The sequence below is a fragment of the Poecilia latipinna genome, unplaced genomic scaffold (assembly GCF_001443285.1).
Source record: "Poecilia latipinna isolate Pla-1442-1.1 unplaced genomic scaffold, P_latipinna-1.0 Scaffold319, whole genome shotgun sequence".
NCBI classification, from domain to species: domain Eukaryota; kingdom Metazoa; phylum Chordata; class Actinopteri; order Cyprinodontiformes; family Poeciliidae; genus Poecilia; species Poecilia latipinna.
The window spans coordinates 257,260-274,873 of NW_015112935.1; the positions used below are offsets into that span (position 1 = coordinate 257,260).

Sequence of the window (17,614 nt, forward strand, 5' to 3'; positions counted from 1 at the left end):
GGATGGATGGATAATTCTGCTTTGTTTAGTTATAAACACAAACACAGCAGTGTATATCCTAACTAACCTGTCTGTTTTGGGACTTGCAAATATCCTTCCTTAGAATTTAACATTATCATCACAATGTAGTGAATTAGCTATGTCTTTATGATGATATAGAGCATAGAAGCTCATCTCAACTGTGAATCATTAGAAGCTAAGCAAAAATAGGGTTTTGTGTAGATTTTTGATTGTCAACTGTAATTTAATTTAAAGTTGTTTTTTTTTGATGAAATTGGAAAATATTACAATTTGTTTTTATTTCCACTCAAGGGAAAAGACCACAATGGCAGCAGCATGCTCTTCCCTGGACCCCGACCTAATGAGGGAGGTTCTCGAATGCCCTATCTGCCTGGAAACTTACAACCAGGATCAACTCAGACCCAAACTCCTGCAGTGTGGGCATACTGTGTGTCGACTTTGTCTGGAGAAACTGTTGGCTAATACCATCAATGGTGTCCGCTGCCCCTTCTGCAGCAAGGTCTCCAGGATGAGCAGCATCTCCCAGCTGGCAGATAATCTTACAGTACTGAAAATTATAGATTGCACTTTGACCTGCACTGCTGCCGCCGCTGCGCTAATGTGCAAGTCCTGCGGCAACCGGCTACCGAGACAGTTCTGCTATGACTGCACCACAGTTCTCTGTGAGGTCTGTAAAGCGGATGGCCACCTGCACGAAGGCCATTCAGTTCAGCCGATAAAAGTGGCAGCTGAGCAGCGCCGTAAAGAACTGGGCGGTAGACTGGCTGCCCTCCGTGACGTCATGGGCAATATTCAGAAGAAGAAGACAACACTTGAAAACATTTCCAAGAGCTTGAGACAAAAGTACCGGGCGGTTCAGCAAGAGTATTCTACGGCAGAGCTTCATCTTCAGGAAGAGCTCAGCAAATCTCGAAGGACATTCACAGCCTCTTTGGGAGAAGTGGAAAAACTCAATGCACAGGTTCTTGAGGAGCAGACATATCTTCTTAACCTCGCAGAGGTAAAAGTGGTTTCACGTTGCGATTATCTGACTGTACGGGTAAGACAGAGTGACATCGCCTTATTAAAGGATGATGGCGCAGGAAGTGATGATGAAGAGCTGGACCTCAGAAGCAGTTTACCCACACAGTTCCAGCTACAAGAGCCAACACTGGCCAGAGCAGAACACTCTAATCCCATAGAAGTGGGCTGTTTGACCACAAACACTTACACAGTCAATACAGATGATGAGAAAGGTGGGTTAGAAACAATTTTAGAGTTTAAAGCAGAGGATGTGACCTCTGGCGCTATAGGTGGGTCTGTAATGGTTCCAAGGGATCTTTACCGTGATGTTGACATGGTTTCAGCTGTAGATGAGACGGTATGTGGTTCACCAAGTAGTTTTAAGTCAAAGTCCATGGACGCAGGTGGGGAATCTGCGGGGGCTAGTTCCAGGCCACCAGTATGCCAGTTTGTAAAGAAGATGGGCTGTAAAGGAGCGCTGCCTGGAATGTTTAATTTACCCGTTAGCATTTGTGTTTCACCACAAGGTGATATACTGGTGGCCGATCGAGGGAACTGCCGTGTCCAGATTTTCAATCGTAAAGGTGTCCCGCGCGAAATCCGACGCAATGCAAGCATCGACAACTTTGTTCTGAGCTTCTTTGGTGCCGACCTGCCTAACCTTATCCCCTTATCCATAGCTGTGACTCCTCAAGGCCTGATTGGTGTTACCGACAACTATGATAATTCAGTTAAAGTCTACACCATGGATGGGCATTATGTGGCCTGCCATAAAAACCAGCTGATTAAGCCTTGGGGAATTACTGCCATGCCATCAGGCCAGTTTGTGGTGTCAGACGTGGAAGGGGGGAAGCTGTGGTGCCTTGCAGTGGACCGCAGTGTAGGTGTAGTCAGCTATAACCGATTGTGCTCTGCAGTCCGGCCAAAGTTTGTGACATGTGATGCAGCAGGAACCGTGTACTTTACCCAAGGCCTGGCCCTGAACTTCGAAAAGCGCCAGAACGAGCCCCACTTCGAAGGGGGCTTCTCCATTGGCTCAGTGGGTACCGATGGCCAGCTGGGGAAGCAGCTCAGCCACTTTTTCTCCGAAACAGAGGACTTCCGCTGCATCACTGGCATGTGTGTGGATGCCAACGGTGATTTGCTGGTCACAGACAGTGGCAGGAAAGAAATTCTTCAGTTTCCCAAAGAAGGAGGATTTAACATTCTGATCCAAGAAGGACTGACCTGTCCCGTGGGAGTGGCCACCACCCAGAAAGGACAGCTGCTAGTGCTTGATTGTTGGGACCACTGTGTCAAAGTCTTTACATACGTTCAAAGGAGGCATTCTTCAACTTCCTAGAAACACTTTTTCTCCCTGTGAACTTAAGAGATTTAGTGGGTATGTGTGGCTGGTCTGGTTGAAGTTTGAGAAGAGATAACACTATTAACTAGTCTCTGTAGTGTAGCTGCAGCAAAGACTATTTTCTTTCCCAGCTTGGTTCCCAGGTGGCTTATTGTATTTATCACTATAGCAAGTTGTCTAAGTAGATCATGAAAAACAAGCCATTGGTGTTTAAGCTATGAAGCACAAAGAGCCGACATTTCCTTCTATATTAGCCTTGGTGTCCCCATTCAAGCATGACTGTGTGACTTACTGCAGTTTGACTGAGAAAGATTTGTCAGAGGGGTAGAAAATATTTTCAGATTTACATATGAAATAAATAAAACCAAGGCTGTTGGCCTGCAATGCACTTTATTACTGACTTGTCACTATGTCCCGTTATTTGGTTTTAGTAGCACACTAACAATATTTCTACTGAATGCAGCTGGCAGCTTTAAAATTTACTTGACCTGTCTCTAATGGCAAAAAGTAACTAAGAATCAGCTTTCATTCTGTAATATTCAGGGGAAATTAAATGTTAAATATTTACTTCTTATAGAAAAGAGTATTTAAACATAAAATCATAACCTGATGTGGTGTGGAGTTAGAGGTACATCTCCAGAAATAAAAAAAAAAAATAAATAAATAAAAAAAAAGGGAATATTGTGTAAAAGTTCAGTATATTTTGTCATTCCTTTCAGAAATTGGAACTCATATATGACATAGAATAATAAAGTGAAAATGTCAAGCCTTTGTTTATTGCCGTGTCAATCATTATGACTTATAGATTAAATAAAAACGGAATATTTAAAACAGAAATATCAGGCTTCTGAAAAGTGTTCAATGCTCTCAATACCTGGCTGAGCCTCCTTTTGCATGAATAACTGCAGTAATGCAACGTGGCATGGAGGCAATTAGCCTGTGGCTTTGCTGATTTGTAATTAAAGCCCAAGGTGCTATGACAGCTGCCTTCAGGTCATCTGCCTTGTTGGGTCTGACGTCTCATCTTCCTCTTGCCTACAACCCATTGATTCTCTGTGAGATTCAGTTCAGGCCAGATTGCTGGTGCTACCCTAAGTGTGGACGTGTGCTTAGAAATGGAGTGGGTTCAGTATAGCACTTGTCTGTAAGTGGCTCTTGATGCACCGACTCCAGCCTCAATCCACCCTACGTGAAGCTTCCTCAATTGTTTAATGCATTTTGCTTGACAATCCTTTTAAGGCTGTGGTTCTCCTTGTTGCACCTTTTCCAGCCACACCTTTTTCCTTTAACTTTGTACAAGTACATACTTGGATACACACTCTTTAAAATGGCCTTTTTGTGACTTGCCTCACTGTGAAGGGTGTCAGTGATTGTCTTCTGGACATATGTCAAATCACCATTCTTCCCCATGAATGTGTGGCCCACTGACTCGGACAAAGAGACCATTTAGAGCTTAAGGAAAGGAAACCTTTGCAGGTGTTTTGAATTAATCAGCTGATTAAGGTGTGATAATAGTTGCCAATATTTAACTCTACTACTATATTGGCATTTTTTGAAACACTCAAATTTGAGTTTTCATTATTTGTAAGCCATTAACAAAATTAAAGAAATAAGGGCTTGAGATATTACTATGTGTAAAAAATCTATATAATATAGGACAATCACTTTCTGAAATGAATGACAAAAAATATTAAACCTTTTCTACAATATTCATATTGTCTTAGATGTACCTGTTTAAGATTCATTCAAGTGACATTTTAGAATTTCTCTTTTGATTTAAATTACTTTTACATTATAAATCATATTTATTTTCTTGAATATACAATGCTGCAATCAAAGTCCATCTACCTTGCTCCAAATTTGAGTCAATTCATGGTTTATTGCCTGGGTCAGACCTCTTCATCTCCATTTGATTCCACCAGCATAGTGCCAGTTTTCTCAAGGTTGATAGATCTGTGTGTGTAATAACCAGAGAAGAAATGTTCTTATATTCCAAATGAGCTGTGATGATTTGAGTGATGGAAACTAAAATAGGGCATACACCTTTCCATGTCTCAAAATATTGAAAAAAAATGTGCTAAATGCTGCCATTTCAGTCCTTTTTGAGACATTTTTATATGTAGAAGTCTGCTAGTAAAAACACAGACAAAAAGACTGTTTTTTTTTGTTTGTTTTTTTTAAAACATGCATTAAGCACGTTGGTGCAATTTGCAAAGGGTGTGTGTCCATTCTAGTTGGATCACATGCAATGTGATCTTCCATTCACTAACTCGGTCTCATTGCCATATTAGAATGAAAACGTGCAGTGCATCTGGGGAGGTTGATAATTAGAAATGCTTTCAAAAATTCATGACTTGTTAGAAGACTAGAGTAATCATCTTGGGTGAATTTTCTTTTTGACAAGACTCTGGAAGTGTTTGGGATTTCTAGTGAATGTGTTGATCAACTTTTAATGGTTTTTATTCTATTAGGAATGAAATAATGCATACAATACAGTTTTGCAGGAAGTGAACACAAAAATGAAAGTATCCGAAGTGCTACACTGTCAAGTACCTTTTTGTGAGAATTGTAACAGGAAAGAAATGCTTCCAATATTTGAAGCCAAGGTCAGGTTAATGATAAACTTGTAGAGTACTTTTTAAAAAAATAACAGTTTAATATTTGTTTTTGCTTTTTAGCTTTTAGTGTGAAATTGGCAGTGGAATGAATTAAAGTTTCAATACGGTTATGGAGAAGCCAGAGTTGCATCTGTGAAGGAAATCATTAAAACTTGGTTAACATGCCTAAAAAGAACAACAACAAAAAACATCCAAAACATTTTGTTTTGTTGAAGAGAAAAAAAATGTCATAAAGCCTTGAGAGCAATATAATTAGCAATACGGGTAATTTATGCACTCAGTTGTTCTTTGAGGCATTACCCAGCACAGTTGTAGTGTTACCATATCATACCCAATGAATATGGAAAGTCCTCATGCCTAAGATTTTTGTTCTTCCCATGTAAAATACTCAAACCTGGGTTCATGTTTGTGATTTGTGCTCCGCTTTTTTTTTTTTAAACAAAATAGTTAATATTTACATGCATATATCCATAACCACCTACAGAACTGATAAGTAACACTGTGACATCACTTAGTATGATCTCAGTTGTTTTGGCTTGTTGAGTAAAAGCAAAAGTTACCCTGCACAAGTTGGACCTGCAACTTAGTAAAGCCTGAGCTTTTCTCCAGACGCAGAGGACCATGACGTTGTCCATGTCATTGTGTTTCTCTGCGTCTGTGGATCGGCTATATGAGCTTGCAAGATCATAGCTGAAAGCAATACGAAGAGTACCAAAGAAAAGATGAGTAGAAGTACGACAAAGCAAATAGTTTTTCATTTTTCCCTTCTGTAAAGAACCATTTCCCGTAGGGTTTTATTCAACACCATTGTGTATTGTACATTAACTATTAACTACTCCCAATTTTTTTTGGCAGTAAAATTAGACACAATGAAGCCAACAACACATCTTTAGTTTCCTATAACTATGGAACGCTCTGAGTTTAGGCATGGTCTCGTAGGAGACCCAGGCGGTATGATAATCTTGAATAAAAATATCAAATTCATAATATTTACACAAGTATTACAAAACAAAAATCTATAACATGATAGTTATTCTAAAGAGCAAAACAGAACAAATTCATAATACTGCTAAAATATTATTTTGGATATAATTATGTTAATCATTTATAGCGATTAAAAGCAAGAATAGAATAACACCCAATAAAGTTAACAGTAGTTTTCCACCTTGAAATTCACCAAGGTGTATTAACTGGTTCTGCTGTTTTAAAGGTCTGCTTTTCATTGTTTGCAAATTTGTTATAAAATGGCATCTTGAAAAAAGGGACTGGTGCTGATTTAGTGTCTATGACACACTTCTTTTTTTAAAGACACCAAATATTTCCAAATTGGTGATGCATTTTCTCTTTTTTTAAATGAAGGGAAAATATAGGAGGCTTCCTTCAGGATGCTGGCCTGAATTTTACCATGAAAATGTAGGCAATTTTCCATACACCCTGACTCCTGATACCTTAGATTCCATGTATACTCTCAATACTCTGTTTATTATTCCCTGTGTTTTGTATCTTTGCATTTCCCAACACAGATTTGCTCATTAGAGCATTATCTATAATTAGCTAAAAGTTAATGTTCCCAAGACAACCTTTACTCTGCATATTTATCCCCATTTATTGTAAGGAACATAAAACATGCATAGCAGAGAATCTGACTGTTAAAAAAAATAAAACTAAAGACAAGCTAGGTTAGAGTGTAAGATCAAGTTTGCCATAGGCATCTTTGTCCATCTTTTTATTTTCATGCAAATCCATCTCGGTACCAAATACATTTTGATCTAATACTCTATCAACTGCATGTCATTATTATCATGAAAAATCTCTTAGTGATGACTTGAAGTAGTAACAAAATAACCAAGAATAACAGTTACAGAAAAAAAAGCTTCAAATGCTTGAAAAGTTAAGTGTCCTTGTTTCAGTGTGGTGAGTTGTTGAGTGTCTCACATCCTCTAAATATGTCCTTTATTACAGATGCAGAGTTGTTAATTCATGTTATTATACAGCATTTTGTTTACAGTGAATCAAACTCCCATGTCGTTCCATTGGTGTACTCAAAATCATGTTTGTATTGTTGATAATCCTGAGTGCAATAAACATTGTCAACCAGTAAACTAAAATATCTCCAGTAGTTTTTGTTACGCTACGTTTGGAACATTTGATTTTAGAATATGAGTTTGTGCTATTCATTTTTAAAGTATTCACATACCTGTCAGATTTGAATTTGAAATTATTTCAACCAACAAGTTTGTTTCTAACAAATTACGCAGGACTCCTAAAATATAACGTAATAAACAAGGTGTCTAGTTTCTGAAGAAACAATTTTTATCTACATTCTTAAAAGAAAGCATGTCCAAAAGTTACAAAAGGTTTTACCCTCCTTAATAATTATGGGAAATATCTTTAGCAATTAGAGCCATCACACATTTTCTGACTAAAATTTGTATATTTTCACTGACATGTTGACAGTTTTTGGTGATGAGCTCCTAGTCTGAGGCTGGAAAGCATCTTTACCATCACCCGAATCTGTAGCTTTCTTTACAGACTCTCTACTCAATTCAACTGCGAATTTTAACTGCCTATCCAAAAATGAATAATTCTAGTGAACTACGATTGACTAAAACCTGCTAATGGTATAGGTAATTTGGTGCTTACCTGTACACTTGTTGCTCTAATCCTTTTTTTTTTTTTTTTGTAAAAGCATTTCAAAAAGTTTTTTTTTTGCTTATTTCATTTTATTTAAAGGTCTGAATACTTATTCGTTTTGGTCCTAACAAGTAATGGTTTTATGAACATATTTAAAAGCTAGGTTTTGCCCAAGATAAAGGAAATCTTTCTCATGAATTTATCTGTGCAGCACACTGACAATCCAGGGAAAAAAATATCCATCCAAATATTTTGAACACATGTTCTTTTTCTTATTCATGGTCACGGTCCAGCCAATTATAAGCTACCAATGGGTTCCACCCCGGATAGGTAGTTGGTCCATCACAGGGTCATCTTTTTTATGATTCAATGTTTTCCTTCACCATTTGTCCAATGAATAGAAAATGAAATGAACAACTCATGGGCAAACAACAAGAGTAACTGGAATGAAAAGTACTATTTTGTTTCACTAAAAACCAAGAACTGCTCGTGCTCTTCCATTTTGTTAATTCCATCAAATATAATTTGATTCACCCTTCTTGCTTTCTTTTACACTTTACACAGGCTGAGGATATTGACTCAACCTTTATGAAACATATTCATACTGGATACATCTTTCTACAAACATTTTCTTCACTTAGAATAAGGAAACATGGTCAAATCAGGGGCCAATGGCCAAAAAGAGATTCCATTTAACACAATTTTGTGGTGGAAAGTGAGACCACTTTCCACCACAGGTTTGTCCAGCACACAAACAAACATCAATGCCTGTATTCACTTTAATACCTTATTTATGCCTTGTAGCGTTCAAAGACATAGCGGTTATAATTAAGTAAGATTTCATCGCTTTTCGATGCATCCGATTCAGTCTGGCAAATTTAGTGGACATTTTAAAATATTTTCTGGCAAGAGGATTGTAATTGACTAAACATAGGAACACCCTCTCTCTAATTTAAGCAAGTGCTACTCAGTTTTAACATCAATGATCCATCAAAACTTTACCTGACTTTATGGCTTCATGACTTTATGTGCAGATAGAAGCTCTGTCTGCACAGATCAAAATTCATTAGCCTGAGCATGTTAAATGCTTGAAGTGGTACTTGTTGGAGGAAGGTTTTGATTTGCTGTATTAAAAATAATTTGACCTCTTGGTGGCATGCAGAACATTGAACCTCAATCTGCATATGGTCAGGTATGTGGGGGAAAGAAACATAGGAGCAAACTGCATCCTCCATCCCAGTACATACACTGTACAAGGCAATCTTTTCTTGATACACGATGTGCTTCATTTCTTCGTATTCAGACCCACTTAAACTAGTTCCTTAGATAAATCAACACACATGGCAGCTTAAAGAACATGTGACAGTAGCTCTGCATCCGTAACCTTGCAAATTAGGCCTACGGACACTTGGTCTTTTTCTAACTCAGTCAGTTTACTCACCTTTCTGGTACTGCAGCCAAAGCTGCTGCTGGGACTTCTTGCTGGGAAAGTAGATGCTGCAGCTGAGCTCGGAGCCATACAGGGCCTCTGACACATAATGGCTGCCGTACTGCTGGAGAAAAGCAAGGAGCTCCTCGCGTGTGCTCTCACCTGAAAGCGTCTTGAGCACCTTAGAAAATTCTACCAAATCAATAACGACATAGAACAAAAGTAAATGGATTTTCACACTGCCCAGACTGCAGATAAAAACCAGACGCATCACATTTATTTAGGCGTTGACTGATTTTCATATCCGTGACGTGATAAACGATGAAATCCAAATGACATTTTTCAGTCACTGACCTGTGGATAAGGTTATCGAGCTGAGTTTGACTTTGTAAAGATTACTGCGCACCCTCCACTGTTGAACCATGGGATAGCCTACCGCTTCACTGAACTGGGCATCGCCTGATGAAGAAAGAAAACGGGAAGGAGACAGAGCTGAAGACAAAAGAGCACATACCAGAAACACAAGAATTTTAAACAAATTACTGGGTCGGACTCATAAAGAGAGACAGAAGTTTATGATAAATGAAAACCTAAATAAAATCCATTGTTTTATTTTCGTCATTACAGGCTTATTGCACAGCCATTACAACCCAATATTGCCTTAACATCATTTATCATCAGAGCCCACAACCCAGCTGCTCCTGGATCAATGGTGATATATGGTGCAGCTTGAACTCCAATTGGATTGCTGCCATTAGAATCGAGCAATCTTGGCTTTCAGCGCAATTCAATTACCTAACTTTCACACCGGTTTAGAAGTAAAGCTACAAAAGTGAAGAGCAAGGGAAAATAAATAAAGAAACTGCTTACAGGAATCTTGACCTTTTGCCTCTCTGAAGCGATTTACACCTGAGACATTCGCGCGCTGGGAAGAAAAGGGCAATTTACTTTGTGTACGCATGCGTCCAATTGTGGTGAAAGCGGATCCCCAGGAAAAGATTTTAGAGATCAGCGGGGCCCAAAAGCCAATTTAGTTAATGGACGGATTAGGGAGCAAAGGTGCAGGTTGAGGTCTGAGACAATCTCTGACTGACTCTATCCAAAAACCACAACGACACAACAGGATGAAATCATAGATTAGGTGTCGGATTTTGCAAATGCTCATTATCTGTGGTACATTTTCTTTTTATGAGGGAACAGCAACAACTATGAAAGGTGACATTATTTCCAAAAGACCTAGAACCAAATGGCATATTTCTTAATTAATCTACATTATTCTTTTGAAACTGAAGTGTCAGAATCACAAACAGCTGCTGAATTCCACATTTTGATTTTTTTTTTTTTGTTGTTCCAATAAATTTTCATAGCGAAAATATTTGGCGTAGAGAACTTTTTGCCCTTAATTTCAGCTTTTCAAATGGTAAGAAGTACCAATTATTAACTGTACTAAAATCACTACTACAATGAAAACTTGATGTACTTTCCTGATTTTAGAGAATACATGTCATTTTAAAGATTTCTTGAGTACAAATGGACACATTTTATTTTTTATTCTCTCAAAATGTTTCAGCTATAGCTATTTGTCAAACCTATCATCACATTTGAGCTTCTGTTTACAAATCACTAGAAACATTTTTTGTAGTGCTTTTACATACATTTTGAATTCTATAAACGGCATGTTTCTATAAATCTTAAGCCGTTACTGGTTTGTTTTGCAGGTTAAATAAAGTTCAGGTGCACATTGACACAGTACTTTCCAGTGGCTTGACATTTATACAGGCCAAAAGTTACATCTAGATTACATGAATCCAATGGCTATATTATTCATGGAGTATGTATCAAAAATATGGAAAAAGGAACAAATTCCTCAAAACTCCTTGAATCTCCGTTTACCTGATAGAAGCTGCAGGTTGGGTAATGGCTCTGACAAGATTCCCCGACACTGTTCCTCGACTGGCAAGGGGATGACCATGAGACCATCGGCGAGCTGTGGAAAGTCCTTAATATAGTTGTTGTCCCTAAGATAAAAAAAGAAAGAATTTTATTTCTAAAGGAATCCTTAAGCCATATATGACACTCTCTATACTGCATATGAACTAGTTGAGCATTATTCAGAAATTCTTTTAGTGAACATGAAGCTCTCAGGTTGTTTGTCCTGCGACCTTACATTTCAGCAAATAGATGATTTTGCTTGAACTAAAGCATTTGGAAGTCATGTCAAAAAGATTCTCAGTGCTTTATGAACGCATGGTAAGCAGAAGCACCCATTCCTCTAATCCATTTTTATGAGACCAAGTCTTATAAAAGGAGCAGAGGGTTTTAGTCCTTGTGCCACATAAACTCTGGGTTTTCACTACTTCCCGATATCAACTTTTATCCAGTTTCTTCCCGTCGTTTCCCCTTTACTTGCTCTAACCACAAAGCCTTCTAGAAGCAATCACAGCCGCATGGTTAGATTTGAGGGCTACAAGGGCAATGGATAAGAGGAAAGAGCGAGAGGAGAGGTGCTGTAAAAAGATTACCGTGGCTTATGCTCACAGAAAACATATTGATTGCTAACTAAATCAGCCGGCTTCAGGCTGTGGCTCCAAGAACCTTTAGAAGGCGCGTGGACCCAGATGATTTGTAGCCATATGGATTTTCAAGCCTAGATGTGGCCTGTCCTTGACATGCTGAGAGGAGTTCCTCTTCTTTAGCCACTTTGCTGTGCCCATTCAAAAGCAAGGTTGCCCAAACGTTTCACAACATTTGGTTATATTACGACACACTAAACTGAATTCATTTGATGATAAATGAATAAGTAGATGGATGTTTTGGATTTTGAAAATGATATGTGTCTGACAACAGACCAGGATATAGACAATTAGGTTTCTACCAAGTTTAGAGTGCAACTGGGAATTTATGATGCTTCTGACTGGGAGCTGCATGACAAATTAAATCCCATCTCCTGATGTGATGTGTTCATGAACCAATCAATCCAAAATGGTCCGACGCATCATTCAAAAGAGAAACAATTTCAATTTAGAATTTTCAGTCAGTGACTAACATGTTGGAGAGGGTGCTTCTATATTTAATGTGACAAGATTTACTTGATTTTAACATAACAGACACACAAACCTTTTGTAAGTTTTGAGCCATTAGCACCGACACACAGTGAACAATATGAGTAAACTCCACACTAACTTTTCTTTCTGTGCCTTTACGTATCTGATGTTCTTGTGTTCAACAGAAATGAACACATTTCATTTGGTGTAAATTGGATATCAGCAGCCCCATGAGAAATACACTTATAACTCTATACACTATCCAGAAAACATAGCTGCAATTCTTACTGAATATTGCTAGAATGCTACTTTACTTTAAACCATATTTTTGAGTCTTTTCCATCTTCTTTTTTTTAATGTCTTCAACACTCTTTGTGAGCATTAGCATCACAGCTGCATTTGGGTCTGGGCATTAGGGGCAGTGAAACTCCATTCAACAGGCCAAATAAATTAAGGGCATGCAGAATTTGCATGCATGTCACTTGAAATTTAATAGCCTCCAAAATATTGCACTCAAGCAGTCCTTCGTGATTAGAATATTGAACACATTGACAAACACATTCAGTATATTGTGCAGCTCTCCAGCCTGATGAAGAAAAATGTTGATGCGTTCAGTACTTATTTTCCCTGCTATACTGTCAATATAAAAACCCTTCTGCCACTTTAATAATGGGTATGCATGATAAAAATAAAAATGAAGAGAGCTTGAGTAATTTGAAACAGAAATATTATTTTCTCTTTTTAGTGTCTTTTTCTCATCTTTTTTTTGTTTTAGTTCTCCATTTGTTAAAAATAAGCATTGTTTTTTAGTCTGTCAAATACACAAATGAAACACAGTATTTCTTTTGGATGCAAGTGTTCATTAAGGCAATGGTCACCATGCCTCCCAAATTATAGAGGCAAACACTAGAAAACACTTTTTCATTGTATCGTTCTTACTTTTTTCAATGCATCTTCTCCAGCTATACCGTTCCATTGCTGTAGCACCTCTCACTGCTGCAGCAAGCAACACCTTCAGTCTCAAATCCATTTTTTGTTCATCACAGCTGGACATCAACTTCAATATTTCTACCTGCAGACAGACTGTGACAATTGTTTGTTCTGTGCTCAGCCACAAACCCAGCAGTGAACCTTTCTGGATTTTCTCTGTTGCCTACAGCCCCACTATCCTACACTTTCCTCAAATCGGTTGAAAGTGTAAAAAAAAGAAAAAGTGCCAAAAAAAAAAAAAACCTCCTCAGAACCCGTGATGATAGATTAGCATGGCTTTTTCTGCCTCAGTTTGTATCATTTTGAGTCTGTGTATCTCAGTTTAAAACACAAGATGTATCTGTAGGTAATTTCTGTTGCAGATGTTGTTCGCCTGTCGACACGTTTACTCTTAAACCACAAATGAATATTATATTCAAGCTATCAAAATGACTGCAGATCAATATCATCGATAAACATGCTTAAGGAAGTCTAAGAATATGGCAAGATGCCCTTTTTCTTCATTCAGAAGTTTCCTTTGTGGTAACAGACAAACTGAAATGAATACTTGCTAATTCCCAGAGGAAAAGAGAATTGAATTAAAATACTAGTCACTGGTGCCAAGCTTACAAAGGCTACCAGAGTTTCCGTTCTGCCTCGGCTGCTAATTGAGCGTGTGCAGCCTTTTCAGGTCAAAGCTTTAGAAGACTGTTGACTCCCATTTAGCAGTTTTACAACATATTTTGAAAGACAACATTAGTTTTTACTTTCATATATAAATATATATATTTACAGAGAGAGAGAGGGAGAGAGACGGATGGATGGATGGACAGATACATAGGTAAGTTATATTATTTAAGAGATGCATTGAAAAAAATTCTGAATTTAAGATGGCAAACAAATTCTGACTAAAAACAAAAAAAAAATCATTCCGATAGTATGAAAAATATTTGCAAAACTGTCTGATTTATGAAAGGGTTGAGGTTGAGAAAGGTGAAACCAAACTTTAAATTACTAGGATGCAATTTAAGTTACTAACACATAATCACTAAAGATTAATTACAGTATAAATTGGTAGTCAGTTATAAACTAAAGTCAAGAGTTGCGTTGTCTGAACTCTGGAATGTGATAATCAATAAATGCTTGACTTTACAATGGAGAAGGGGGCAAGCGCAATCATAAATGTAACCACCAGAGGCTGCTCTGTCTCCGTGTCAAAACAGACACAATTGACTTTAACCCAAAGCATTTATGAGTGTTTAACATTGTTGCACTTATGTAGACTTGAAAAGACTGGAACAAAAAAATAAAGCAAGGAAAATGAAACTACACATATTATAGATAGATTGCACTATTGCTAAACAAGCTGTGTTCATTGTTGTGTGAGTTCTTTGGAGAAAAACGCCGGATTCTGTGGGGTAGGCAGGCAAAACGCTGAATCACACAGGAAGCTGTTTTCAGAATGTCTCATCTGGGATTTATTGGAGTTTTTTTTTTTTTTTTAATGTTCTCCTCTCAGACACCAGAAGAAAAAGCATTCAATCTGAATGGGGGCTGAAAAGTCTAGGCATGACAGAGCAATGGTCAGTTTACCTCAGAGAGGGGCGGACAGTGAAGCAAAAGCTAAGGATGAGACTGTTAACAGTCTCTCACACTGAGCAATCATAGGGTAGTAAACCCCTGGTAGCATTGTCGGATTAGAACTAACAGCAGTGCTTTGAACTGTATGTGAGCAGCCACTGGGTGCCAGTACAGTGCACAAAGGAGGTGGGTTTTTTGAAGCTGAAGATAAAAATTGCTGCAGCATACTGGGTAAGCTGAAAAGGTGTCAGAGTGGATAAAAGACGGCTGGGAAGGAGGAAGGAAATACCGCTGTGTGATGTATCGAAAAAGAAAAAGTCATTTCGTTTGACAAAAGTAATGCCAATCTTTTAGTATCAAGAAGATTTTTTTTTTTCTAGGAACAGTCTGAATTTTACAAGGTTCCATATCTTTCTGACATTTAACAAAAACAGCCACCAATTAAAAAACACAAAAGCAACTCTTCAAAACAATCCAACTTCCTGATGCAACTTTCATTTAAATGATTTTTTGGGAATCAGTGCTGCTGAAATGGGCTGCACACAAAGACAACAATTTTCAGATGAATTTCTCCTCCATAGAAGTAATTTTCTTGTCTAGAATACCTCTGGTATTAAGTTTAGTTTTTATTTTGTACTTTTTTTCATGTTACTCATTACAGTCCCTATAAAAACTATGCATTCTTCTAGATTTTTTAATCCTCCTTATTGCTTTTACAAATCAATTCCAATAAACAACAACAAAAAAATTACAAAAGAAAAACCTTTTAATGTTTTTTACATACCTATCACCTACGAGTGGTGATTACTGACAATTACTACAATCACTTGGATTGGCTGTTCATTTTTCAATTTAGCTTTAAATGCTACTGGCCATAAGATCTGGCAAAACGGACAAACATACTTAATTTTTCTAAAGAAAATTAAAAAAAACACAAAAAACTTTCATGCACAATGCAGCAACTGTTTCAGTCAAAAACACAACTGAAAAACCTGTTTTCAGTAATACAATCTATAACCGATTGAAAACTGTAAGACTCAACAGGCTAAGTAATACACATAGGCAAATAAGTCTCACAGCATTGCCAAAATACAAAAAAAGAAAACATTCAAGTCAAGCACACGTTGCCTCCCGTCAAGTAAAATGACAACAGTTAGCTAAAAAACTGTGTTGACTTTAACAGGTTTTAAAACTACTTGAATTTAAACTCAAGTGTATGAAAACTGAGAAGAGAAATTACACAATGTCACTTCAAAGAAAAAAAAAAGGGAAAAAAAAAAAAAAAAAAAGAGTAGGGCACAATGGAAATTTTTGGGCAAATACTGGCTCCAATCCGTGATTCAATAGCAGTGATGTCCTGAAAGGCATTTTTCTGTATGACTATTAGTTTCTCCTCCTGCTGAGGATGAATTCAGACTGATTTTCCTCTACAACATTGCTTCAGCTCTAAGAGGTTGTTGACATGTTTCTGCACACTTTTTAATCAACTTCAGTGCAAGTGACTGGAACTCCTTGTTTGTTTGTTTTTCAGCCCCTTTGCTGCAGCTTTGCTGCTGTGTTCAGAATGAAAATCTTGTTCCATGACCAAGCTGTTGGAAAAAATAAAAATTATGGAAGCAGATGTGTACACATTTTCCATTTTGCTTTTCTTTTTTCATTTATTTATATTGACAGTGTTATCTGTGCTTTTGTATGCTTGAGGTAATATAAAAACAATTTATTAATTTATGTTATCTCAAAATAAATGTAAAATTAAAAGATCCTTAGGTTTTAATCATAACTGTATATACTTTTACTCTCATGAACGTAAATATCAACAGTGTTTGCGTAATAAATATTGCTTCATCATAAAGTATCTGAATTGAAACATTTATTGTCCAATTTTCTGATATAAATCATTCCGACAGTTTTTTTTCTACTATTATTTCTCGAATATTGCTTTGAAATCTCTGCCACACATGCCCACGAGAGCCATCCACCAATTTGTTGAAACGCATAATCAAAGATTCATAAGAGCCGGCTGTGTGGCTGGTTCAGTTGCATTTGCTCAGCAGCTGTAATATCTCTTATCTGAATAAATGCTGGGGCAAGAGGGCCCAGACAGAGGGCCTCATAACAGAGATAAAGCGCCCAGTGTCACCCTGGGCAACAGGCCTGGTGGAGAAAATTAAAAGTTATTAAAGGGCAGCGCGAGGAGAAAGCCTAATTTGCAGTGTAAAAACAAACAATCAGACGTGTTTACCGTGAGAGTCATGTTACAATCTCTCATTACAGCTGCAGCCATCGCTCAGTTGACAAATGATTCCTCTGAGAGGATCTGGTGACTTGTCATGGCCAGTATTGATTAGGCTAGGGAGTTGATGCTGTGAATGAAACAGTCTCTAATGGAGCTGCAGAGTTTGTTTTGACCGACAATGTGCATGACTTGCAAAGTAATTGCTAATGTTCGGGGACATGTTGAGTCAGATGACAGGGAGAAGTGTTACCAGTGTTTCAATACCAAAGCATTACATTATTCAGTGTTTTTGTCCGACTACCTCCTCTTAACTGTCTCTGTCTGGCACGCAAATATTAAGCGCTCCACCTCACTTTCATTCCCCCGAGTCGTGTATACAATTGAAATACAATGTGAGCGTGCTTGTAAAAAAAAAAAGAAGGGGGGCTTTAATATCTCTATTGGCCTGAGGAAATTGTGGAAATGAACTCTGGCAGCAGGGAGCATTACCATAAAGATGGCACGTGGTAATGCAGAGCAGGGGGACAAGCAGGCCTTCTGGCTGTGGAACTGATTAGTGATGTAGCCTTTCTACTTTTTTATGTTATCCTCACCTGGGCAGTCTAATTTAAACCAGCCATTTTAATGGCTGCTCATACAAAAAAAAAAAAAAAAAAAAAAAAAAAGGCCCAAAAATTCCCCAATTTCCTTCCCCTTTTGGTTTTCTTCTTTTTTTTTAACTCTTTTCAAAAAAAA

The 17,614-nt window shown here is 37.6% G+C and overlaps 2 protein-coding genes across 4 annotated transcripts in view; one reads left to right on the forward strand and one right to left on the reverse strand.

The window, feature by feature from the left end:
* The window catches only part of LOC106949020 (astrotactin-2-like), a 198,734-nt gene that overhangs the window by 58,353 nt on the left and 122,767 nt on the right, over positions 1 to 17,614 (reverse strand). The window contains exons 12-14 of the mRNA XM_015034982.1: positions 10,943 to 11,067; positions 9,404 to 9,508; positions 9,062 to 9,241 (exon numbers count right to left, since the gene is read on the reverse strand). Of these exons, the coding sequence (XP_014890468.1) occupies positions 9,062 to 9,241; positions 9,404 to 9,508; positions 10,943 to 11,067 (410 nt within the window). The remainder of the gene's footprint in view (positions 1 to 9,061; positions 9,242 to 9,403; positions 9,509 to 10,942; positions 11,068 to 17,614) is intronic.
* The window catches only part of trim32 (tripartite motif containing 32), a 45,447-nt gene that overhangs the window by 1,237 nt on the left and 26,596 nt on the right, over positions 1 to 17,614 (forward strand). The window contains exon 2 of one of the 3 annotated variants that reach the window (XM_015034984.1): positions 313 to 1,256. In XM_015034984.1, coding sequence (XP_014890470.1) covers positions 326 to 1,256 — 931 coding nt within the window. In that variant the 5' untranslated portion in view covers positions 313 to 325. Of the gene's footprint in view, positions 1 to 312; positions 5,413 to 17,614 lie in introns of those variants that run through there. The other 2 variants (XM_015034985.1, XM_015034983.1) reach the window with 2 other exon arrangements.